Here is a 24,606-nt window from a genome sequence, read left to right as displayed (position 1 = left end):
ACAATAGGTACCACTTTTTGAGTGCTAGAGTAAGTATCAGACTCTTCTGACAAGACTCTTCTGAGGAAGGAGGCAGAGTGGTTTCTAAGGCTAAAATCCTTGGTGACATCTGAGCTAAATGAAAATTTTGAACTTGTACACCTTATTTAAGATCTTGAAAGTCAACGTTATAACACCCTGCACTTGAGTGATAAAGGCTTATTTAGGTATCAATAAAACCTCCTCAGTTCTAAGGTGTCTAGTACTCTGATATATAAAGAACTGAAACATACATTATATACACAGTGATCCTAAGAATGCTTTGAACTATGGTACTTTAAGGAGTTAATTGAACGTGCCAGCCATAGATGCGGGGAAAATTTTGGAAGCAAAAAACTACCTGACCTTGTATACACAGCCCGGAAAACCCGCAACATCTGGTTAATTCCGGCTATAGAAATCTTGAACAATACAATAAAGGGTTTATTCAACACCTTGATTTTTGACTTCTGCTGGTGTGGCCATGACTGCTTCTTGATATCTTCCGTACAGGTAAATACAGATTTTAACTCATCTCCAGACTATAGAGATCAATTCACCTGGAGAAAATGGATGCTTTGGTGGGTGAACTCTATGACATCATACCCCACTGAGGTCCCTGCCCTCCCCAGGCTCCACCCCCAAATCTCCAAGAACAACCCTACCTTCCATCCCCCACTGGAGGCCAAGGGGGAACCTGATAACCCTAACTGGGGTTCCACAAGCGAGGTTTTTCAAAAGTGGCCCCCTCCACCCGCTGCCATGCGAACGGCAGCAGATGGAAGGCGGTGTTTCCCTCCCGCCTTCCCCAGTCGGCTTACCTTCTCCTGCTGGCTGCCGTCACGTTGTGGAGGGGGACACACACTCCTGGCATCCGTCTACAGACTTGTCAATCTGGCCAGGGGGGCGTGTCCTCTGGCCTCCACAACACAACGGCAGCCAGCAGGAGAAGGTAAGACAGCTGGGGAAGGCTGCACCTTCGCCTGCACCCCTACCGGGACCGTCTGTGCGAACGGTCCAGGGGGGTGCATCGGCATAATTTATGCCGATTCACCCCCGCTCACTGGTCGTGAGGAAACGGCCTGGGAGAACTGATCCCACCCAAAAGAAAAAATAGCAGCTGCAGTGCTCTCTATTCACATCGGTGGAATATCTCACAGCTATTGGGTAACCCAAGAACTAAGAGCATTTGACATATTCAATGATATTTTTTAATTACAATTCTTTCTGGTTTTCACCAGCAAATGTAAGGTCAGAGAATTAGCTGATTAGTTCACACCCACAAAGGACTCCCCAGATAGAAGAATGCAACAGTGTTTGGAACCAGTTCTGGCCAAACCAAGAAAACTAATAATGTTTTAGTTTATTATGTCCCTCCTTCTGGTTGTCGAGTTTCACTTCTAAAAATTTTAAGTGCTAACTCATCTTACATCTTTTCTTTAGCTTAGCTATTACATTCACATTGGATTATTACAACCATTGTTTTCATTAAGACTGGGCTCCAGTGTTAGTAGCCTATTGCAGAAAGTTATCCTGCCGGTCACTATTCTGTGTACTATCTTGTGGGTTCACGTCACTCTCAATAACCCTGGAATACAACCATTAATATTATTGTCATGTTTTAGGCAGAAGGCTATGGCAAACAGACAGAGTGGTTTGCCTAAGCGTGCCCAAAACATTAATCAGAAAATTGCTGGTTTGTGCTCTTAAAGTACATTATGTCCCCACCTTCCTGAAGCCAAGCCAATTTGGGTCTGGCTGATCTTTAAATGGGAGACTGCCTGGGAATTCCAGGTATGCTATCTTCGGTTCTAAACAAGAAAGGCAGATTCAGGAAAAGAAATACACCAGCTCTCTGTCTTTAGGATCAGAGTACGATATTCACAGCTCTACAACAACATGTAGTAGCTTCAAAAACCTTCTGGACTTTTTCAGACACGTGCTGAATTGCTAAGACACATCAGAGCAGAGGCGGAGCTTCAACGGAGCCACTGGGGACAAACACCCCGGGTGGCCGCCATCCAGTCACATGGGGGTGGAAAATCGCTCCTACGCCCCTGCTCCTTGGCCCCGCCCCGCCAGGCTGCTCCTTCTGTCAGGCCGAGGTGCGCCCTGCAGAGGTTCCACTAGCTGAAGGAGCAGCCTGGCAGGGTTACTGCAGGGCACCCCTTGGCCCCACCCCACCAGGCTGCCCAGGACCGCCACCAACTAAGGTAAGGGGGCATGGGGGTGCGGGGGGCACCTGGAACAGGTGTTGCCCCAGGTGTCATTTTCCCTCCCTACGCCTCTGCACCAGAGTGAAGATTTCTTAATGCAACAAGCATACCTTATTTTTTGTAAACCACATGAAGTCTGAGCAGTTTTGATATCCCATATTTTTGCCAAACAGCTGTTAACCGATATTGTTTTTTTAATCACCATTGTGCAGTTGTGTCTTTCTCCTGAGGTTTACCAAGTAGTTACTGTTCTGCACATCCAATATTCTACATGACAAAAGGGAACATAAAGGCCATTATGATAGACTGCATAGCAAATTAGAGGACTAAAAATGCAAGGCAGTCAGTGGAACAAGGTACTATCCCAACAGAGTGGAAGGGGGGAAACTTCCTAGGAATGGGAAAGCATCCTGATTGGGTAAGCTGACCTGCACTCTGATTGGTGAAACAACCAGTTCACTTGGAGAAGGAGAAGGTATCTCTCTGAGAAGAAAAGTTTTGTCAGGTTTTTGGATTTGGATTCCTGTGAGTTAACATCAAATCCCTTAACTGTGTGTGTTAAACATCTGCTCTGAGGGGATTTCAGTCAGAAAAATTCAGTCATTTTTTTTGGAGAAGGGGGGCCAGCATGGAATCTCAGAAACTAAGCAGGGTTGGTACTTGGATGAAAGGCCATCCAGGAATCCTTCGAAGAGGAAGGAAATGGCAAGACACCTCTTCTTCCTGCCTCAAAATATTTAATTTGTATTGTGTGGAATGGACCACAGGCAAACTAGTTAGGTATAGAGCGGAAGACCCTTTCCAACCTTTTGATAATCAGTGAAGAGCTCACATTTAAATGTGAACTCACAGTTTCCTCTTGCACCTGCACCCCAGTTTATTTATTTTATTTTATTAGATTTATATCCCGCCCCATCCCTGAAGGGCTCTGCACCATTTAAATTGTTATGCGGACAGTGCCTTGGGTCATATTTTTATTTATATCCTGCCTTCTTCCCCAACAGAGACCAAAAGCAACTTACATTGGTTCACTGTCTTGGAACCCAAAGTTGTGTTTATGTGTTTTGTTTTAAACATGTTAATACAATTGTGTGTTTTAAAATCTTTTTTAAAAATGTTTTTATTGTTCATTGTCTTGGGAACCCAAAGTTGGGTGAAAAGCCAGCTTTAACATGTTTTAAATAAATAAACAAACAAGCAGGAGGGATCAGACACCCTCCAGAATTTTTTAGAGGGCAAAAAAAATGTATCTATTAATAATAATGGTCTCTTCCAACTTGGCTTTGCTTCCCAGCACAGCAAGCCAAGTCATATATCTTTTCTGTTGCAGCTCCACAGCTGGATTTTCATAATTCTTATGGGACTCAATAACTATAAAACACAGCAGTTCTAAAGTTGCTTCTCATAACTGAAAAAGTGCCATCTACTGTGGATATTTTTAACACACTATTTCCCCCGTTGGGGACCCAACGTGGCTTATAACACCATTCTTCCCTCTTCCATTTAATCACAAACTGTGAGGTAGTTTCAACTGAGAGCATGTAACCACTCCAAGGTGTCTAGTGGGCCGCTGTGGCACAGTGGACATTTTGACATGTATCTCCCAGATTTTTCTGGCTGAAATAGTCTGCAGTGCCTTTCGTGCAGTGCCTTTTCGCAGTGGCGTAGGAGGTTAAGAGCTCGTGTATCTTATCTGGAGGAACCGGGTTTGATTCCCCGCTCTGCTGCCTGAGCTGTGGAGGCTTATCTGGGGAATTCAGATTAGCCTGTACACTCCCACACACGCCAGCTGGGTGATCTTGGGCTAGTCACAGCTTCTCAGAGCTCTCTCAGCCCCACCCACCTCACAGGGTGTTTGTTGTGAGGGGGGAAGGGCAAGGAGATTGTAAGCCCCTTTGAGTCTCCTACAGGAGAGAAAGGAGGGATATAAATCCAAACTCTTCGTCTTCTTCTTTCGTGCAGTGCCTTTTCGTGCAGTGCCTTGGTAAACTACTTTGCCCAGACTCTAAAATCATCATGCATTCAGGTCCAACTAGCTTCTCTTTAGTATTATCAAAACATAGGAAAGCGAAAGGGAGAAATCAGCAACATCACGCTGTTTTCATGTTTTGTAAACTAGGTTACATACAAGGAAGGGTCACCAACTCTCTTAGGATTCACATTCTAGAAATAATGATTTGGGGTGCCGTCTTAACAGCACCCAGATCATGATTCAATACTGCTGCTTAAAATTGGGCACTGCTTTTGGCTCGCAACATTTTCAGAATATCATTGATGCAATTAGGTTTATTTTAAATACCTTCTGCGGCAGTGGTGAGACCCAAAAATTTTAGTAACAGGTTCCCATGGTGGTGGGATTCAAACAGTGGCATAGCGCCAATGGGGCTGGACGGGGCACGGCAGGGGCGTAGCCAGGCATTCCGGGGGCAGGGCATTAATAATTTCTCTGTTACTGTAAAAAACTCTTACTGTAAAAAAAAGTTCCTAATTTCCAGCTGGTATCTTTCTGTCCATAATTTAAACTCATTCTAGCAAGTCCTATCGTCTACTGCCAACAGAAACAACTACTTCTCTAATCGACTGCCTGTCAAATACTTAATACTTTCAAATACTTAATTTTGTTTCTAGAAATCAAAAGAAGGATACTTTCCTTAGACAAGGAACTTTACCATATTTCTAAAACATGTTTTTAAAACAGCCCAACAGGGAGAATTATCCCGTTTTCTACCTTCGCTAACCAGCCACATAGGAAACAACAGGACTTTGTGATTTTTGGACCTAATGGATTTTCTAATGGAAAAGCAGACCCAATTAGTAACCCCCTCTCGGCACACACAAATAATTAGTAACCCACTCTCGGGAACTGGTGAGAACCTGCTGGATCCCACCTCTGTTCTGCAGTCTTAAATCTAAGGCCAAATATCTAGAGTATATTTTGCAGACTCAACGGGCAAAGGCGGAGTGGGGCAGCCAGATCTCGAAAGTAAAGCAGGGTCAGTACTTGGGAAGAGGTTCTCCAAGAAAGACCACCTCTGCGTCTCACTTGCCTTGAAAACCCCTTACTGGGTACGCCATAAGATGGCTGTGACTTGGTGGCGCTTCACACACATACACATAGCAGAATCTACTTATTTGAGGTCCTAATTCTGCCTGTAGCTGGTGCAAGCAAACTTCAGAGAACTGAGCACAACTTTATCCCCATGCAAGTGCAGATAGGATTGCAACCTTAAACACAAAGACATGAATGTGACCTATTGTCATAACACACTGATAACCACCTTAAAAAAAACAATACAATGAACAAGAAGGGAGAGAGGGCAAAACATTCCTACCAGTTTGCTCTTCTTATCCATTGATCAATCGGCACCTGCCTTTATCTCCCTTTTTTTCCTGCTCTCTGTTGTTCCCCCAAAGCCCGTAAGACGCAAGATTCTCTCTGGCTATGATTGTTTGTCCACTGGGTAAGCTTTTGCTTTTGAGATTGGTCCAATGAAGTCAGGGTGCCAGCTGTCCGTAGAGGACAATGGTGCAATTGGAAGATGCCTTTTCAAACAAAAGGGCTGCTTGCGTGATTCCTCCCCCCTTTCCCCTTTCAGGCTCTCGGCACATAACCTTTCCCTGAAATGACTCCATGGAAAGTGTCATCCCCAAACCGCTTTCAAAGGCATCAGCCTGATAGGCGTCGAATTCCTTTGACCACCACCGCATTTAAGGGAGGCTTTCTGTTCCCAGAGGTTATGCTGCGCAGCCAGCAAGATAGTGGTGGAGTTGTTTCACTGACTAGCCTTTCTTTTAAAAAAAAACTGCTTAGAGCAAACTTTCAGAACATATAAACACCCCTGGCGGCAAACAAAACGTTATAATGGCCTTTCCGAGCAAAGAAGTGAAATCCTCAAATCTTCCTCCAGTTTAAGTTACAGGCTAGATAACTCAGAAGTCCTGTTGCATTCAGTGGCATAGACAACCAGGTAAAGTTGAAGAATACAATCTTAGGGCCCATGTATTGTCAAGGCTTTCACGGCTGGATTCAACTGGTTCTGGTGGGTTTTCCGGGCTGTGTGGCCGTGGTCTGGTAGATCTTGTTCCTAAAGTTTCAGCTGCAACTGTGGCTGGCATCTTCAGAGGTGTATCACAGCTGGATTTTACTGTGCAGAATAGCAAAATCCACTTGCAAACAATTGTGAAAGTGGATTGAAAGTGCATTATTCTGCATGTGCAGAAGAGGCCTCGTGCAATTTATTTGCAAGTAAGTTCCACTGGACAAAGTGGATCTTGCTTCCATATGTGTGTGTGTATGGCAACACTCCTACACACAGTTCCTTGGGATGCTTACTTCTGAGTGAACACGCATAGGATTAGGCTGCATAACAAAGAACAGCGAGTATGTTAATTCCACCATGGCACAAGGGCAAGAGGATCAAAAGGTCCACGCAAAACACAGAATGTCTCAGAAATTAAGATCTCGGTTGTTAAAAATATGGGATGGCTGCCAGCTGTCTAGAGAAAAATCATAAATGGCTTCTGTACCTTTAAGAGCAAGCCGATGAAGTCAGAAAGTGACTTTTCCCCCATATGCGTTGTCAGTGTTAATTCCTGCAGATCAAGCTGCTCTTAAAGGCACAGTTGCAGAAGCCAGTCCAAAACTTAGCAGCACTACATGGTTTATAAAAAATGTTGGTTGGCACAAGGCAGACACAAGCAAGCAATAAGGAGACAAGTCCTATCAGATGGTAAGGATTTTCAATAAATGTACAGGAGCTGCCATGCTCTTACCTGGCCACGCTGCTGGCTCCCATAAGTGGGGTGCAGGGAGATGGGGGGAAGGAGCCAGTCATGCCCCCAGGCGTCATTTAGGCCCGGTATGCCACTCCCACCAAGTGAGAAAAGTAGTATCTGGTACTGTCACACTTCTATACTATTAAGACCAGTTTCACTGTATGTTAAAGATTTAGCTAATTGAACATTAAATTGTCTCCTTACATATCTCTGAAACCTTGAGAGCTAGAAACCTGTTCCTTTCCCTTTTAAAAAATGAATATCAATATCAAACATTCTACTCATGCAGAGGTCTATTTCCTTTGAACATTAAGGTTTCATTTACCCATCATGGCTACTTCTTGGCTCATCCTCCATTAATTTGCATACTTCCCTGTTAATGCTCTATAAGCAAACAGCCATTGTTACATCCTGGGTCCTGCAGCTGCAAGTTTTACAGATTAATTATAGATTATGTGATGACTTCTTTTTTGTCTAGCCTTCAGCTATCATCCGTCAACTTCACTGGACAGCCCTGAATTCTAGCAAAAGAGAGGGAAAGTTGTTTTCTGTCAAATTGTGCGTCACCTCATAAACCTATATCATGGCCTCCCTTTAGGCTTCCCTCAAAATGGCCTTTGGACTACAGAGACCAGTTCCCTTGAAGTAAAGGGTAGACTCTATGGGGTCAAATGTCCCCGGGCTGCTGCCATGTAGTCACGTGGGGGGGCGAAAATCACCAGTCGTGGTGGGGGAGGGTGACCGCCCCTATGAGGGGGGGCAGAAAACTCAGATTTTTCCTATATACACCTCTTTGGCATTACACACTGCTGAGCTCCTGCCCCAGTCTCTACCTCCAAATCTCCAAGAATTTCCCTACCTGGAGTTGGCAACAGTATACTTCCTTTGTCATTTTCATCCCACACATAGACTTTTGAAAGTCCCCAGATCTCTAGCCTTTCCTCACAGCAAAATATTTGTTAGCAACTTTCCCTTTGCTGACTGTGAGTTTTGCCCTTATCTCATGATTCCTCCCATCTACTTTGTGGGCTGTGCTGTTCTGACCAGGAATGCATGGCTTGAAATAGGTTGTACTGCTGCCTCATCTTCCTGTTAGGTGATCAGATTCAAAGGAGGGAAGAGCTCCTGTAACAGTTGATTAAAAGGCAGAATTAAGGCCCCTTCCACACATGCAGAATAATGCACTTTCAACCCACTTTCACAATTGTTTGCAAGTGGATTTTGCTATTCTGCACAGTAAAATCCAGCTGCAAAGTGCATTGAAAGTGGATTGGAAGTGCATTATTCCACACTTGTGGAAGGCGCCTAAAAGGCTCTCAGAAGATGCGACTTGAGAAGCAGCTCAAAGGAAAGGCACAATCGTTCTAATCGCTCTAGCTGACAGGCTCTCTGAACTGTTCAGGCAGAAACTTAGGGGCAATAGCTGTTGTGGTTTGCAAAATGGGCTTGAAATTCCTGAGGATTCAGCAGTGTTTACTTGGCATCTTATCACTTTCACTTTTGCCCTAAAGTGCTTAAACCCATAGTGTCAAAACATAATCTTTGGGACTGTCTTGCTCTGTCAAGTATTCCATTGGGGGGAAAACATGAATGACAGTAAAGCAGAGATTTAAGCTGGCTACCATGCAACAGAAAATGAAAGAGGGGTTATAATGAACAAAGGCAGCTCATATTCTCTCTGTACTATTAATTGAGTCCATCTTTCAGCATAGTTAAAACATATCCTTATGGTGTTGTTCATTCTACCCATGAAGGCAGTCAGCATGATATAGTGGTCTGAGTGTCTCTCTAGGACAGTGGTTCTCAACCTTCCTAATGCCACGACCCTTTAATACAGTTCCTCATGTTGTGGTGACCCCCAACCCTAACATTTATCCATTTTACAGATGGAGAACACTGATGCAGAGAGTCTTAGGCGACCCCTGGGAAAGGGTCATTCGACCCCCAATGGGGTCCCGACCCCCAGGTTGAGAACCACTGCACTAGCATCAGGGATACCCAGGCTCAAATCCCCGTGGAAACGTGGCCAGGCATTCTGGGGGCGGGGCATTCTTGGGCAGGGCTGTGGCAAGGACACGCGTGCACCCCTGGTGCAGTTCTGATAGCGGAGCCAGGAGAGAATCCCGCTCCTGGACTATGTCTGAATTAAAACGATTGGAGGATTTATTCCGTTTTGTATTTGTTTAGGTAGAAACTGATTTGTATTAGGTAGAAATAGGATTTGTAAGTTTCCCTGTATTTGTGATTGTATGGAACCTCCTTGGCCCAAGGCAGAGAGCCATCTCTGCCCCACCCGGACCCTTCCCATTCACGTAAAAGTCTCCCTGATGCACGCCGGACAAAGGGCACCCTCGGTCGGTTTTGCCCTGCTCTAACTGGCCAGCAGGCAGATAAGGGACTCTACTAACGCCTTTGCTTCCTGACCCCGACACCTGAGAAAACCTTTTGTGTGTCCCCCCCCCCCGCCAGTGTGATTAATGCCATCGCCTCTGCTCTGGCGCGAAACTTGAGAAGGGGATGCCTATCGGACACTGATTGGTTCCTGCATGTTGCAAATGAATGATTGGTTGTTTTGAATTTTGTTAATGAATGGTGGTGGGTTGTCTTTGGTTCTCCCGGGCCCCCGACGGGAGAAAGTGTACTTATACAGGCATGCTAGGCAGCGAGTGTTTGTGCGATATGTGCTGACACTAGGTCAGCATCTCAATAAATCACTTTATTTATCCAAGCCTTGTCGGTCTTGCTTAAGCCCTACGCTGCCGTAGATGTGGATACTCTGAACGGAAAGTGTTATCCTGAGCAGCGTAACCCTTAAGCTTCCCACATCTAGATTCAAATAATGACTGTTTAAAGTATTTAAAAAGCAATATACCGAAAGGTAGTGTATTATTTCTTTTTTATATAATTATATTGATTGATTTTAATTATAATTATATTGATTGATTTTAAATAATAACATAAGTAAGGAGAGAAACCAAAAACTGTTTACAATTGTTAACATATTACAAACATATCTTAATTGTCTATCTCTCTCAAACCCCCCCCCAACTAAAACACCCTATATTGCATCCCTCCTTCCCATATTTCCCTCCCTCCCTACTTTCTACTTCCCCTTCAGAGTCCTATAACTACTTTATCTATTCCACTTGAAAGAAAACTAACAGAGGGAGAGATCCAAAATCCTTAATCTAAAAGAGTAGTTTAAACTCCTCTCTTTCCAATATAAATTTCAAAGGCAAAAAGGAAAATGAAAAATCTTTACCTATAATACTTTCCCAACCTTTATACCAATGAACAAAAAAATAGAATTACTATATATTTTATTATTTCATACAGTTCATACACACCGGGGGGGGGTGCCTTGGGGGGCAGGGGGCACAGGGGGCCCTGGGGGGCGATTTTGCATCCCCCACTTGATGAGATTTGTTGTACCCAGGGACAGGGGCCCTTTCCCCACTTACCTTAAGCCCCGCGCTACTCTCCTCAAGTAGCGTGGGGTCCCCCGGCACACCCCATTACAGGGGCGGCGACAACGCAGCCGCCCCGACGCTGCTGCTTTCGCACCCCCTCAGCGCACGGCATCCCTGGTGCTCCTCAAAACGGCACCTTTCGATGACCCCGCGCAGAGCCCGGGCACGCCTGGGCACGTGCCAGAGATGCCGCGCGCTGAGAGTAGCGTGCAGCAAAGGGCAGCAAAGGTAGGTGGGGAAACGCCCAGAGATTACCCCTTTGTCCCTAGTGGAGTAAATCATTAATAACCGGTTCTCCAAACTGAGAAAATTTTAGTAACCGGTTCTACCAAATAGGTGCAAATAGGCTTCATCCCATCTCTGCTGAAAAGGCTTTGGCTCAAGTAGAGGCCAGTCAAATGTCCTTGGGGCTTGGGATTGCCAGAAGACTGCTGCTGGATGACGGAAGGGAAGGCAATATTTTGAAGCCATCAATGTCTATGGCCATGGCCATGGCCATGTCTACTGTCCATTAATCCCAGTATTTTAATGGTTAAGAAGAAGAAGAAGAAGAAGAAGAAGAAGAAGAAGAAGAAGAGGAGGAGGAGGAGGAGGAGGAGGAGGAGGAGGAGGAGGAGTTTGGATTTATATCCCCCCTTTCTCTCCTGCAGGAGACTCAAAGGGGCTTACAATCTCCTTGCCCTTCCCCCCTCACAACAAACACCCTGTGAGGTAGAATCTCTGTTCTAAAGTCTTGTTAATTGGTTTTGAATATAAAATCCGTAAGCAATGTATTATAAACATATGAAGCTGCTTATACTGAATCAGACCATCAGTCCCTCAAAGTGTACTCAGACTGGTCAACAGTTCTTCAGGATTCCCAGTAAAAGTCCTTCACATCACCTGATCCTCTTTTTTTCAACAGCTGATCACTTGGGATCTTCTGTATGCCAAGCAGATTGTACTTGGGACCTTCTACATGACAACAACCCAATAATTGAAAAATGGGCTAGAAATGAGTGGGAGCAGGTTGGACAAAGAAAACTTGTACAAACATTAAGTATCAGGAAAAAGGCAACTCAAAATCGACTTCCAGAAAAAGATCAGGGAAAAAATGATTTCAAAAGAATCAGGGGGAAAAAAACAGGGAATAACCAAAGGCACAAACATGTGTGGAAATCAGGGGATGAACCAAAGCAGTATGGGGCCAGAACCAACAGAAAAAAATCCCTTGAGGAAAAGCCTAGAGCAGGGATAGGGAACCTTTAACACACAAAGAGCCATTTGGACCCGTTTTCCATGGGAAAAGAAAACACTTGGAGCCGCAAATAATTTTTGACATTTAAAATAAAGATAACACTATATATATATTGTGGGCTTCGCCTTTTTAACCTTTTTTACTCCACTCATTTCTGAGAAGCGCATGGATGCTGCTCCGTGTTCTGCCAGTCGCAGTGTGGCAGGCAGGCAGGCGGAATGGCAAGGATGGGGCCAGCGGCTCGGCCTCGCCGGCTACCGGGAAAGCGCCCGCCTCGCTCGAACGGGGCAGGCGAGAGGGGAAGCCTGTGGCGCGGCCCAGCCGGCTGTGGGCCATTGGTGCGCCTGCCCTGCTGCCTCCAGGGCGGGCAAGGATGAAGCCGGGTAACGGCTCAGCCGCTTGGTGAGCGCCTTAACGCCGCCGAGAGCGCCCACTGGCCGCTCCAGCTGATTAGTTGGCCTGCTGCCTCCTGCCATCGGATGGGGCGTAAGGCGACAGTCGGCTCATGGAGTCGCAGTGCAAGGGCAGAAGAGCCGCATGCAGCTCTCGAGCCAAGGTTCCCTACCCCTGGCCTAGAGTCTTACAAGTACTGCTACAGTTAATACATTTTATGTCTGAAACTGACTTCCATGCTGAAAAGAGTGAAATTATGAGGAAAAAAATCAGGAATAATTTCATCATATCTGATATCCTTGATAAACAGGAGTATATCTTTCTTCAGGGTGTTAAGAATTTGCTAAACTTTTTCTTCCTGTTATTATAGGAGTCTGAAATGCAAACATTAAACATAATGCCGATCAAAAGCTGTTCTACAAAGATTTAGTAGATGTAGCATACTGAGTTATTTGGTACTTCAGATATATGTACTGAAGTTTTGACTATTTCCTGCTATAAAAGGTATCGATCAGGAGAAAATATATTCTTTTTCCTACAAATAAGACATTAATTAAATGAACTACAGGGCAACTAAGATAATTCCCCTCAGTATTGCAAGGGTTGGTTGCAGTGGTGGGATCCAAAAATTTTAGTAACAGGTTCCCATGGTGGTGGGATTCAAACTGTGGCGTAGCGCCAATGGGGCTGGCCGGGGCATGACGGGGGCATGGCAGGGCATTCCAGGGGCAGGGCATTCCTGGGTGGGGCTGTGGCAAGGATGCAGCCGCTGCCCCGGTCTTTGAGTAGGAGATGAATGCACGCAGGCGCAGGCTGCCACGCACGCCGGTGCACCTCCTGCTAGACTGGCTCTCGTTTACTGTTCTTGCATGCTAATACTGCTGAGAGGGAGTGGACGTGAATCTCAAAGGCAAAAATCACGTGGCAAAATCACCAATTAGTAACCCCCTCTCGGCACACACAAATAATTAGTAACCTACTCTCGGGAACCTGTGAGAACCTGCTGGATCCCACCTCTGTTTGGTTGTCATAACCAATTGTATAGCAACCCAAGACTCTAGAATACTTCAAATCAAAGAACATAACAAGAGCCCTGCTGAAGCAGACCACTTGTTCCTTCACCCTGGCATCCTGTTTAACACAGAGACTAACAATTTCTCTGGAGGTTCAACAACAGAATACAGAAGCTGAGCCTGCCCCTGAAGGGGGTAGCTGGAAATACTGAACCTGGCTAGTAGCCATTGATGGATCCTCCGTAAATCTAAATTATCCCATTATAAAGCCATTTAAACACTCCTGGATCCTTTTGCACTGACCCCATCTTTACTCTGCCAATATTGGTTAACCATTTTTTAAACTACCTTGAATAACCCTGGTTTTTCACGTGGATGTTCAGGTTGAGTAAATCTCATGCTGCGCTAGGTACGGAGTGGAGGAGTGTGTGTGATGAAATGGGCAACTCTTGTGTATACAGTTGACCACTGAAATCTTTTCTGGATAGCTGCCCAGTGGCCTTAGTAACTTGTTGCCGCCGGTCTCCAGTTACTCAACGGAAGGTCCCAACCCATCATTTGACAATTACTGCCTTGGATCAATGTGATCTGAGCCATACAACAATAATATGGTCCCCACTGGATTTCCCAAAGGTTCAATTAACAGAAAAGTTTACTTTGAGCTGGTATTTAAGAGGGCCCGTCTTGTGCCTGTGACAAGATCCCACAACTCAGAACTGGCGATGCTTTTCGTCGGCCACTCTATAATTTTAACTTTTTGGCACAGCTTCGATTGGAGTTCTCAGTGTGAAGAAAACGCTTTTTAAGTCACTGTACTTTGATCATCAGCTATGCTATGTCCTGTATTTTCCAAAGGGATTTAGTCATCAGACAGTTGTCAAAGATGTCCAGAGTTCGAAGCAAGAAAACAAGGTTTGTGGTTTATAAGCCTTAGAGAAAGACATTTGCCACCCAAAGATGAGCACACTTAAGCCTGCTGATTTTTACTCTGTGTAAGATTAGGTTGTGAGGCTGAAACCACTGGACTTAATGGGACTTACTTCTGAGCAAACATGCATAAGACTAATCTGTAAATTACATAACAAAAATTCCAGCCCAGGAATTCCTGATGGGGAGTCATAAATACACATGGAAAAGTTTGCTTCAGACCACATTATGATCACTTAAGATTTGCCAAGATCATAGACATCTGTTATACTAACTCTTCACCAGGAACAAATATAATTGAAATTTCCCAGGTAAACACCCCAAAATCTCTGAATACATGATATTACCATATCTGATCTAAGACTGCAAAGATCTTTGGAGAAAGCAGAATAAAGTTGGCCCACAAACATAGGCTCTGCAGGGGTGACCATTGCAAAGATTCTTTTTTTGTTGTGTGTAGCTAACACTTGTCAATCATTTGCGCTTTGAACAAACGTTCTCCTCACGCTCTCGTCTTTCAACTCACCAACAACTTGTGCCAAAGTTAAATTGTATTTACTTTTAATTATGGTGACCAAATTTTCATAGCTCTTCAGCAATGAATTTAACAAATACAGAATCAAGTCATCATTTTCCAAAATCTTCCTGGTTAACTTCAGCTGATCGGTTAGCTTCAGCATTAATTGATATGCTGATTTAAATAATCTCCTTCGGCTTTGGGCATTTGTTTCATAAGCAGTTGATAATGCAAAAACATCACTGTTTTTGAAGATTTATTTGCTACACGTTTTTCTAACTCTTCCCAAAGCTCAGCTGCTGCTTCAAAAGTGTCTGTCTTAGTCAATAATTGATCTGATAAAGTATAATAATAATGCCTCTGGCTTTTGAATTCCATTTGTTCAAGATTTTATCTGGCTGAGCTGGTTTCAGAGTTGAGAGAAATCTCCACAGATTTTCCTGCTGTAGTGTCACTTTCATGCACAGTCTTCATGTTGAGAAATTTGCATCTGTTAGCATTTCCATGCAAATTCCATACCTCTCTCCCCAGAAGGTAGCCATCTTCGTACCTTTTTTCCTTGCCTGCTGGCTACCTGAGCCTGGGGCAACATTTTCTTTTGTCTTTGAATCAGTGCAATTAAGTCCTGGTGCCCATAACCAAAAATGTTGGCGCTTACTGCGCAGAGAAGTGGCTAACGCACTGATTAAAAGGGTAAAAAGGAAATGTTTATTAAGAATTACATTTAGTATAGGAAAGAGTGAAAGATAACATTATGCTATCTAGCTAGTTAGGATTCTGCTATCTGCTACTAACTTCCAAGAAGCAGGATATTAGAACTGAGAGTATCAGTCTAAGGACAGACAAGAGGTGACACAAAAGGACGGAGGAGTCACTAACTTTCCAGTCCTCTCTTGTGACCACTTGCTCGCCCCCTGCTCACCCACCCTAGCAGAGGAAGGGGAACATTAGGGAGGGAGGGGGCGGGGTGCCATGCAAGGGAATGGGAGAGAGGGAGGGGAGAGAGGGGCCCCTTGCCCCTCCCCTCCCTTGCAAGCATTGTTCAATGACACATGTTCGAACCGTTCGCTTTCCCTTTCTTCATCACCTGCACCAGACTGGAAGACGCAACGCCGCGGCCGGGCAATTTCCAGTAATAATTCTGCTAAAAATCTCTTGATGGTCTTCTTTCCTCCTTTCTTCTTTTCTTTCTGCCATTGTTCTTACCTAAGGTGACCAGATGGTCACCTTTCCGACCCGGGACGGGGAAGCGGCTGCGCGCGTGCGCAGCCGCAGAAGCGCACAGGGTTGGGGGGGGGGGGGGGGGGGGGGGGGGGGGGGGGGGGGGGAGGGGGGGGGGGGGGGGGGGGGGGGGGGGGGGGGGGGGGGGGGGGGGGGGGGTGGGGGGGGGGGGGGATGGGGGGGGGGGGGGGTGGGGGGGGGGGGGGGTGGGGGGGGGGGGGGGTTGGGGGAGGGGGGGTGGGGGGGGGGGGGGGTGGGGGGGGGGGGGGGTGGGGGGGGGGGGGGGTGGGGGGGGGGGGGGGTGGGGGGGGGGGGGGGTGGGGGGGGGGGGGGGTGGGGGGGGGGGGGGGTGGGGGGGGGGGGGGGTGGGGGGGGGGGGGGGTGGGGGGGGGGGGGGGTGGGGGGGGGGGGGGGTGGGGGGGGGGGGGGGTGGGGGGGGGGGGGGGTGGGGGGGGGGGGGGGTGGGGGGGGGGGGGGGTGGGGGGGGGGGGGGGTGGGGGGGGGGGGGGGTGGGGGGGGGGGGGGGTGGGGGGGGGGGGGGGTGGGGGGGGGGGGGGGTGGGGGGGGGGGGGGGTGGGGGGGGGGGGGGGTGGGGGGGGGGGGGGGTGGGGGGGGGGGGGGGTGGGGGGGGGGGGGGGTGGGGGGGGGGGGGGGTGGGGGGGGGGGGGGGTGGGGGGGGGGGGGGGTGGGGGGGGGGGGGGGTGGGGGGGGGGGGGGGTGGGGGGGGGGGGGGGTGGGGGGGGGGGGGGGTGGGGGGGGGGGGGGGTGGGGGGGGGGGGGGGTGGGGGGGGGGGGGGGTGGGGGGGGGGGGGGGTGGGGGGGGGGGGGGGTGGGGGGGGGGGGGGGTGGGGGGGGGGGGGGGTGGGGGGGGGGGGGGGTGGGGGGGGGGGGGGGTGGGGGGGGGGGGGGGTGGGGGGGGGGGGGGGTGGGGGGGGGGGGGGGTGGGGGGGGGGGGGGGTGGGGGGGGGGGGGGGTGGGGGGGGGGGGGGGTGGGGGGGGGGGGGGGTGGGGGGGGGGGGGGGTGGGGGGGGGGGGGGGTGGGGGGGGGGGGGGGTGGGGGGGGGGGGGGGTGGGGGGGGGGGGGGGTGGGGGGGGGGGGGGGTGGGGGGGGGGGGGGGTGGGGGGGGGGGGGGGTGGGGGGGGGGGGGGGTGGGGGGGGGGGGGGGTGGGGGGGGGGGGGGGTGGGGGGGGGGGGGGGTGGGGGGGGGGGGGGGTGGGGGGGGGGGGGGGTGGGGGGGGGGGGGGGTGGGGGGGGGGGGGGGTGGGGGGGGGGGGGGGTGGGGGGGGGGGGGGGTGGGGGGGGGGGGGGGTGGGGGGGGGGGGGGGTGGGGGGGGGGGGGGGTGGGGGGGGGGGGGGGTGGGGGGGGGGGGGGGTGGGGGGGGGGGGGGGTGGGGGGGGGGGGGGGTGGGGGGGGGGGGGGGTGGGGGGGGGGGGGGGTGGGGGGGGGGGGGGGTGGGGGGGGGGGGGGGTGGGGGGGGGGGGGGGTGGGGGGGGGGGGGGGTGGGGGGGGGGGGGGGTGGGGGGGGGGGGGGGTGGGGGGGGGGGGGGGTGGGGGGGGGGGGGGGTGGGGGGGGGGGGGGGTGGGGGGGGGGGGGGGTGGGGGGGGGGGGGGGTGGGGGGGGGGGGGGGTGGGGGGGGGGGGGGGTGGGGGGGGGGGGGGGTGGGGGGGGGGGGGGGTGGGGGGGGGGGGGGGTGGGGGGGGGGGGGGGTGGGGGGGGGGGGGGGTGGGGGGGGGGGGGGGTGGGGGGGGGGGGGGGTGGGGGGGGGGGGGGGTGGGGGGGGGGGGGGGTGGGGGGGGGGGGGGGTGGGGGGGGGGGGGGGTGGGGGGGGGGGGGGGTGGGGGGGGGGGGGGGTGGGGGGGGGGGGGGGTGGGGGGGGGGGGGGGTGGGGGGGGGGGGGGGTGGGGGGGGGGGGGGGTGGGGGGGGGGGGGGGTGGGGGGGGGGGGGGGTGGGGGGGGGGGGGGGTGGGGGGGGGGGGGGGTGGGGGGGGGGGGGGGTGGGGGGGGGGGGGGGTGGGGGGGGGGGGGGGTGGGGGGGGGGGGGGGTGGGGGGGGGGGGGGGTGGGGGGGGGGGGGGGTGGGGGGGGGGGGGGGTGGGGGGGGGGGGGGGTGGGGGGGGGGGGGGGTGGGGGGGGGGGGGGGTGGGGGGGGGGGGGGGTGGGGGGGGGGGGGGGTGGGGGGGGGGGGGGGTGGGGGGGGGGGGGGGTGGGGGGGGGGGGGGGTGGGGGGGGGGGGGGGTGGGGGGGGGGGGGGGTGGGGGGGGGGGGGGGTGGGGGGGGGGGGGGGTGGGGGGGGGGGGGGGTGGGGGGGGGGGGGGGTGGGGGGGGGGGGGGGTGGGGGGGGGGGGGGGTGGGGGGGGGGGGGGGTGGGGGGGGGGGGGGGTGGGGGGGGGGGGGGGTGGGGGGGGGGGGGGGTGGGGGGGGGGGGGGGTGGGGGGGGGGGGGGGTGGGGGGGGGGGGGGGTGGGGGGGGGGGGGGGTGGGGGGGGGGGGGGGTGGGGGGGGGGGGGGGTGGGGGGGGGGGGGGGTGGGGGGGGGGGGGGGTGGGGGGGGGGGGGGGTGGGGGGGGGGGGGGGTGGGGGGGGGGGGGGGTGGGGGGGGGGGGGGGTGGGGGGGGGGGGGGGTGGGGGGGGGGGGGGGTGGGGGGGGGGGGGGGTGGGGGGGGGGGGGGGTGGGGGGGGGGGGGGGTGGGGGGGGGGGGGGGTGGGGGGGGGGGGGGGTGGGGGGGGGGGGGGGTGGGGGGGGGGGGGGGTGGGGGGGGGGGGGGGTGGGGGGGGGGGGGGGTGGGGGGGGGGGGGGGTGGGGGGGGGGGGGGGTGGGGGGGGGGGGGGGTGGGGGGGGGGGGGGGTGGGGGGGGGGGGGGGTGGGGGGGGGGGGGGGTGGGGGGGGGGGGGGGTGGGGGGGGGGGGGGGTGGGGGGGGGGGGGGGTGGGGGGGGGGGGGGGTGGGGGGGGGGGGGGGTGGGGGGGGGGGGGGGTGGGGGGGGGGGGGGGTGGGGGGGGGGGGGGGTGGGGGGGGGGGGGGGTGGGGGGGGGGGGGGGTGGGGGGGGGGGGGGGTGGGGGGGGGGGGGGGTGGGGGGGGGGGGGGGTGGGGGGGGGGGGGGGTGGGGGGGGGGGGGGGTGGGGGGGGGGGGGGGTGGGGGGGGGGGGGGGTGGGGGGGGGGGGGGGTGGGGGGGGGGGGGGGTGGGGGGGGGGGGGGGTGGGGGGGGGGGGGGGTGGGGGGGGGGGGGGGTGGGGGGGGGGGGGGGTGGGGGGGGGGGGGGGTGGGGGGGGGGGGGGGTGGGGGGGGGGGGGGGTGGGGGGGGGGGGGGGTGGGGGGGGGGGGGGGTGGGGGGGGGGGGGGGTGGGGGGGGGGGGGGGTGGGGGGGGGGGGGGGTGGGGGGGGGGGGGGGTGGGGGGGGGGGGGGGTGGGGGGGGGGGGGGGTGGGGGGGGGGGGGGGTGGGGGGGGGGGGGGGTGGGGGGGGGGGGGGGTGGGGGGGGGGGGGGGTGGGGGGGGGGGGGGGTGGGGGGGGGGGGGGGTGGGGGGGGGGGGGGGTGGGGGGGGGGGGGGGTGGGGGGGGGGGGGGGTGGGGGGGGGGGGGGGTGGGGGGGGGGGGGGGTGGGGGGGGGGGGGGGTGGGGGGGGGGGGGGGTGGGGGGGGGGGGGGGTGGGGGGGGGGGGGGGTGGGGGGGGGGGGGGGTGGGGGGGGGGGGGGGTGGGGGGGGGGGGGGGTGGGGGGGGGGGGGGGTGGGGGGGGGGGGGGGTGGGGGGGGGGGGGGGTGGGGGGGGGGGGGGGTGGGGGGGGGGGGGGGTGGGGGGGGGGGGGGGTGGGGGGGGGGGGGGGTGGGGGGGGGGGGGGGTGGGGGGGGGGGGGGGTGGGGGGGGGGGGGGGTGGGGGGGGGGGGGGGTGGGGGGGGGGGGGGGTGGGGGGGGGGGGGGGTGGGGGGGGGGGGGGGTGGGGGGGGGGGGGGGTGGGGGGGGGGGGGGGTGGGGGGGGGGGGGGGTGGGGGGGGGGGGGGGTGGGGGGGGGGGGGGGTGGGGGGGGGGGGGGGTGGGGGGGGGGGGGGGTGGGGGGGGGGGGGGGTGGGGGGGGGGGGGGGTGGGGGGGGGGGGGGGTGGGGGGGGGGGGGGGTGGGGGGGGGGGGGGGTGGGGGGGGGGGGGGGTGGGGGGGGGGGGGGGTGGGGGGGGGGGGGGGTGGGGGGGGGGGGGGGTGGGGGGGGGGGGGGGTGGGGGGGGGGGGGGGTGGGGGGGGGGGGGGGTGGGGGGGGGGGGGGGTGGGGGGGGGGGGGGGTGGGGGGGGGGGGGGGTGGGGGGGGGGGGGGGTGGGGGGGGGGGGGGGTGGGGGGGGGGGGGGGTGGGGGGGGGGGGGGGTGGGGGGGGGGGGGGGTGGGGGGGGGGGGGGGTGGGGGGGGGGGGGGGTGGGGGGGGGGGGGGGTGGGGGGGGGGGGGGGTGGGGGGGGGGGGGGGTGGGGGGGGGGGGGGGTGGGGGGGGGGGGGGGTGGGGGGGGGGGGGGGTGGGGGGGGGGGGGGGTGGGGGGGGGGGGGGGTGGGGGGGGGGGGGGGTGGGGGGGGGGGGGGGTGGGGGGGGGGGGGGGTGGGGGGGGGGGGGGGTGGGGGGGGGGGGGGGTGGGGGGGGGGGGGGGTGGGGGGGGGGGGGGGTGGGGGGGGGGGGGGGTGGGGGGGGGGGGGGGTGGGGGGGGGGGGGGGTGGGGGGGGGGGGGGGTGGGGGGGGGGGGGGGTGGGGGGGGGGGGGGGTGGGGGGGGGGGGGGGTGGGGGGGGGGGGGGGTGGGGGGGGGGGGGGGTGGGGGGGGGGGGGGGGGGGGGGGGGGGGGGGGGGGGGGGGGGGGGGGTGGGGGGGTGGGGGGGCGGGGGGGGGGGGGGCGGCGGGGGGGGTGGGAGGGGGCGGGGGGCGGGGGGGGGGGGGGCGGGGGGGGGGGGGGGTGGGGGCGGGGGGGGAGGGGGGGGGGGGGGGGGGGGGCGGGAAGGGGGGGGTGGGGGGGCGCGGGGAGGGGCGGCGGGGGGGCGAGGGGGGGGGCGGGGGGGGGGAAGGGGGGGTGGGGGGGCGGGGGGGGGTGGGAGGGGCTGATGGGAATTGTAGTCCATAACATCTGGAGTGCCAAAGGTTCGCCACCACTGCACTAGACCAACACCAGCTCTCTTCTGCTCAAGCCTAGAAAGGAAAGGCCTAGTTTGTTTTTGTAACTGGGTGCGTCTTTAAGCTGGAGGCAGAATATAAACTTCTGGACGGTAATGAGACATGAGCTTTGCTCTTTCCCCTTTAGGATTATTTGATGGCCAGATGTTTGGGCCTCTGCCTCGAAATCTGGTTCCCTACTTGAGCATCAAGAAACGGGCAGCTTCATCTCCTCGTGTTCTCTGGTGCTCTGCCCCTTTGGCTTCCTACTTTCCCCTTTTGTGGAGTAACTTGTACGATGCTTGGGAGTCACTGGCTTTTTATGTGGGCTTACATTATTGAGTGTTATAAATGAATTCTTGGTATTATTTAGACTGCCTGAGTTTGCTGATTCCCCAGCCATTATTCCCCATACATTTATTTATATACATTTCTATCCTGCCTTCTGCCCGAAGGTCTCAGGGCTGGTCAGGACATAAGACATAAAAATCACCTCAAAAAATTACAAACTGTGCACAATAAAACCTGTTTAAAATTCCTAAAAGCCTATTAAAATCCCTAAAAACTCACTAAAATCCTGAACTGTCCGAAGGGGGAAACCATCTCTTCAGTCAAAGGCCAGAGTAAATAGGTGTTTCTTTAACAATTTTCCAAATACATATAGAGAAGATGCTTGACACACCTCGAAGGTGTGTCACAATCTTGGGGCTATCACTGCAAAAGCCCTATCTTGGATGTCCACCTTTTTTAGCACTGAAGGTGGTGGTACCACTAGAGGGGCTTCATCTGCTGATTTTTGGACATGGGCAGGTTGACATGGGAGAAGGCATTCCTTTACTTATGGCCTCCAGATGTTATGGACTACAATTCCCATCATCCCCTTCCAGCATCATGCTGGCAGGGGATAATGGGAACTGTAGTCCACAACATCTGGAGATCCGTGAGTTTGACACCTGTGTTTTAGATATTTGGGACACAAGCTGTTTAGGCCTTTATAAGTCAGAGGTAATACCTTGAATTGGACTCAGTGAGGCTAGTCTCAATATGAATGTTGAAACCCCCCAGTACCACCATGGGAGGGGCTTCCAACAGCACATCAGAGAAATATTTTTTCTGCTTTCCTACTGTCATGTACCCCTGCTGTAGAAGTACTAGCCACTTCCTTAGATATCCATGTGTAGATCACTGCCCAAATTAGAAGCATTCTCTAAGTTGCGTGTGGAATCCAAGTCACCAGCTTTTAAGGATTCAGTGGCAGAAGGCTTTTTTAAAAAAAAGTATAACACTTCAGTGCAGATTTGAGCTTGGATTGGAAAGTCAGTCACATTTACGCTGATGGGTACATATGCTTTTGAATGACACATAGTGACAGAACCAGAAGACTGTAACTGACACACAGTATGAACCCATCTCCAAAGACCAACTAACTCTCTCATAGGGCACTTTTGCACATGCAGAATAATGCGCTTTCAATCCACTTTCAATGCATTTAGCAGCTGGATTTTATTGTGAAAAATAGCAAAATCCACTTGCAAACAATCGTGAAATTGCACTGACAGTGGATTGAAACTGCATTATTCTGCATGTGCAAAAGTGCCCATAGCTACTGAAGACCAAGCAAGTCTAACGATGTATCCACATTTACGTGAATAGGCAGGGAGCCTGTGCAATGACTACGTACAAATCTGTGCAGAAAAGAAAACAAACAAACAAGTATTAATGGTGAATAAAAGAACGAACCATCTTATCGTTAGGGCCTAGAATTAATACAGAAGAATAAACTCCTGGTCCAAAAAAGCAACAAGACACAGTAATGTGACCTGTCATTGTATTGTGTTTATACTGTACTGCAAATGTCTTCTTCTCTGAAATAAATATTGCTTTTTAAAAAGAGACAGCTATAGGTAGGTGTTGAAACTCTGTACAGCTGCACTCTATACAGACTCAAGTTCCTGGTGTGTGACGAATGCAGACCATAAACAAGATAAGTTATCTCCTGCTGAAATAAACAAGCATCACAATATAGATTGTGGGGATCTAGTGTTCTAAATGTAAAGTTCCAGCCCTCAAAGCCTTTCTCTCCGCTAGTTCAACCAGTTCATCTCCGCCTCAAGTATGATGCCATTTAGAGTCCCGTTGCTCTTCTGATCCAAGAGCAGTGAAGAAACAGCACCCGATGTCCACGTGCCAGCTGGCAAATTCTGACAGCAACTAATCTAATTTGGAAAGATCCATCATCTCATCTTTAACTCAGTCCCCACTAAAGATGGAAAGTCAGCACAGTTAGTCCAATATTGGTTGCAGGTCTGGGGCTTGACCTTCACAACCAAGAATCTTCCCTCATCTGAACATGGTGACCACCATTTGAGTAGATTCTCTAGTGGTGGAAGGGGGCGATTGGATGCTTCCTGCTGCCGTAGTTCGCACAGGCAAGCAGGAAACGTTTAAAACCCGGAATTTTGCAAAAAAAAAAAAAGATTACTAGTTCAGCAATTTTTGTAAAACCTGGGTTGAAATAAAAGTAACAGGCTGAGCCAGTTTTGGGGAAGAGACCTGAGTGAAGTTCTTCCCCCAGACAGGATATTTTCCTTGCTCTGACCATTATCTTTGTGTTGTGCAGAATCATAAGAACATAAGAACAAGCCAGCTGGATCAGACCAGAGTCCATCTAGTCCAGCACTCTGCTACTCGCAGTGGCCCACCAGGTGCCTTTGGGAGCTCACATGCAGGAGGTGGAAGCAATGGCCTTCTGCTGCTGCTCCCGAGCACCTGGTCTGCTAAGGCATTTGCAATCTGAGATCAAGGAGGATCAAGATTGGGAGCCATAGAGTGACTTCTCCTCCATAAATCTGTCCAAGCCCCTTTTAAAGCTATCCAGGTTAGTGACCATCACCATCTCCTGCAGCAGCATATTCCAAAAACCAATCATGCGTTGTGTGAAGAAATGTTTCCTTTTGTTAGTCCTAATTCTTCCCCCCAGCGTATGTATGCCATGTATGCCCCCTGGTTTTAATATTGTGAGAAAGAGAGAAACATTTCTCTCTGTCAACATTTTCTACCCCATGCATCATTGTATAGACTTCAATCATATCCCCCCTCAGACGTCTCCTCTCCAAACTAAAGAGTCCCAAACGCTGCAGTCTCTCCTCAAAAGGAAGGTGCTCCAGTCCCTTAATCATCCTCTGCCCTTCTCTGCACTTTTTCTATCCCTTCGATATCCTTTTTGAGACAGGGCGGCCAGAACTGAACACCTTGGCCCAGCCAGAGGCAAGCAACGGCAAACCTCTTCTGAATGCAAGCAATGGCAAATCTCTGGCCCGTCTGTGTTAGCACTCCAGGAGATCAGCCAGAGGCAGGACTTCCAAATACCAGCTACCCAAGACCCTTTAGCTGAAAGATCCTATGGACTGAATCTGGGCCCTTCTGGATGTAAATCTAACACTAAATTGCAGCTCTTCAGACACATGGCAGCATATAACCTTGGAAAGAATTATGCTGTCTAGAGCAGGGGTCTGCAACCTGTGGCTCTCCAGATGTTCATGGACTACAATTTCCATCAGCCCCAATTGGCCATGCTGGCAGGGGCTGATGGGAATTGTAGTCCATGAACATCTGGAGAGCCAGAGGTTACAGACCCTGGTCTAGAGCTTAATAGGTTATGCGGGTGATCTTTCCAGGAACCTTGAGCCTATGGCCTTGTTCAC

General features: G+C 54.6%; 1 protein-coding gene across 1 annotated transcript in view; it reads right to left on the bottom strand.

Annotated features, from left to right (window-relative positions):
* Positions 1 to 1,533: 1,533 nt before the first annotated feature.
* Positions 1,534 to 24,606, bottom strand: part of TAF2 (TATA-box binding protein associated factor 2) — an 81,889-nt gene continuing 58,816 nt past the window's right edge. Inside the window, exon 27 of the mRNA XM_048508595.1 lies at positions 1,534 to 1,606. Within this exon, the coding sequence (XP_048364552.1) occupies positions 1,534 to 1,606 (73 nt within the window). The remainder of the gene's footprint in view (positions 1,607 to 24,606) is intronic.

This window comes from Sphaerodactylus townsendi, linkage group LG09, assembly GCF_021028975.2.
Source record: "Sphaerodactylus townsendi isolate TG3544 linkage group LG09, MPM_Stown_v2.3, whole genome shotgun sequence".
NCBI classification, from domain to species: Eukaryota; Metazoa; Chordata; class Lepidosauria; order Squamata; family Sphaerodactylidae; genus Sphaerodactylus; species Sphaerodactylus townsendi.
This window is presented reverse-complemented; position numbering and strand designations above follow the sequence as displayed.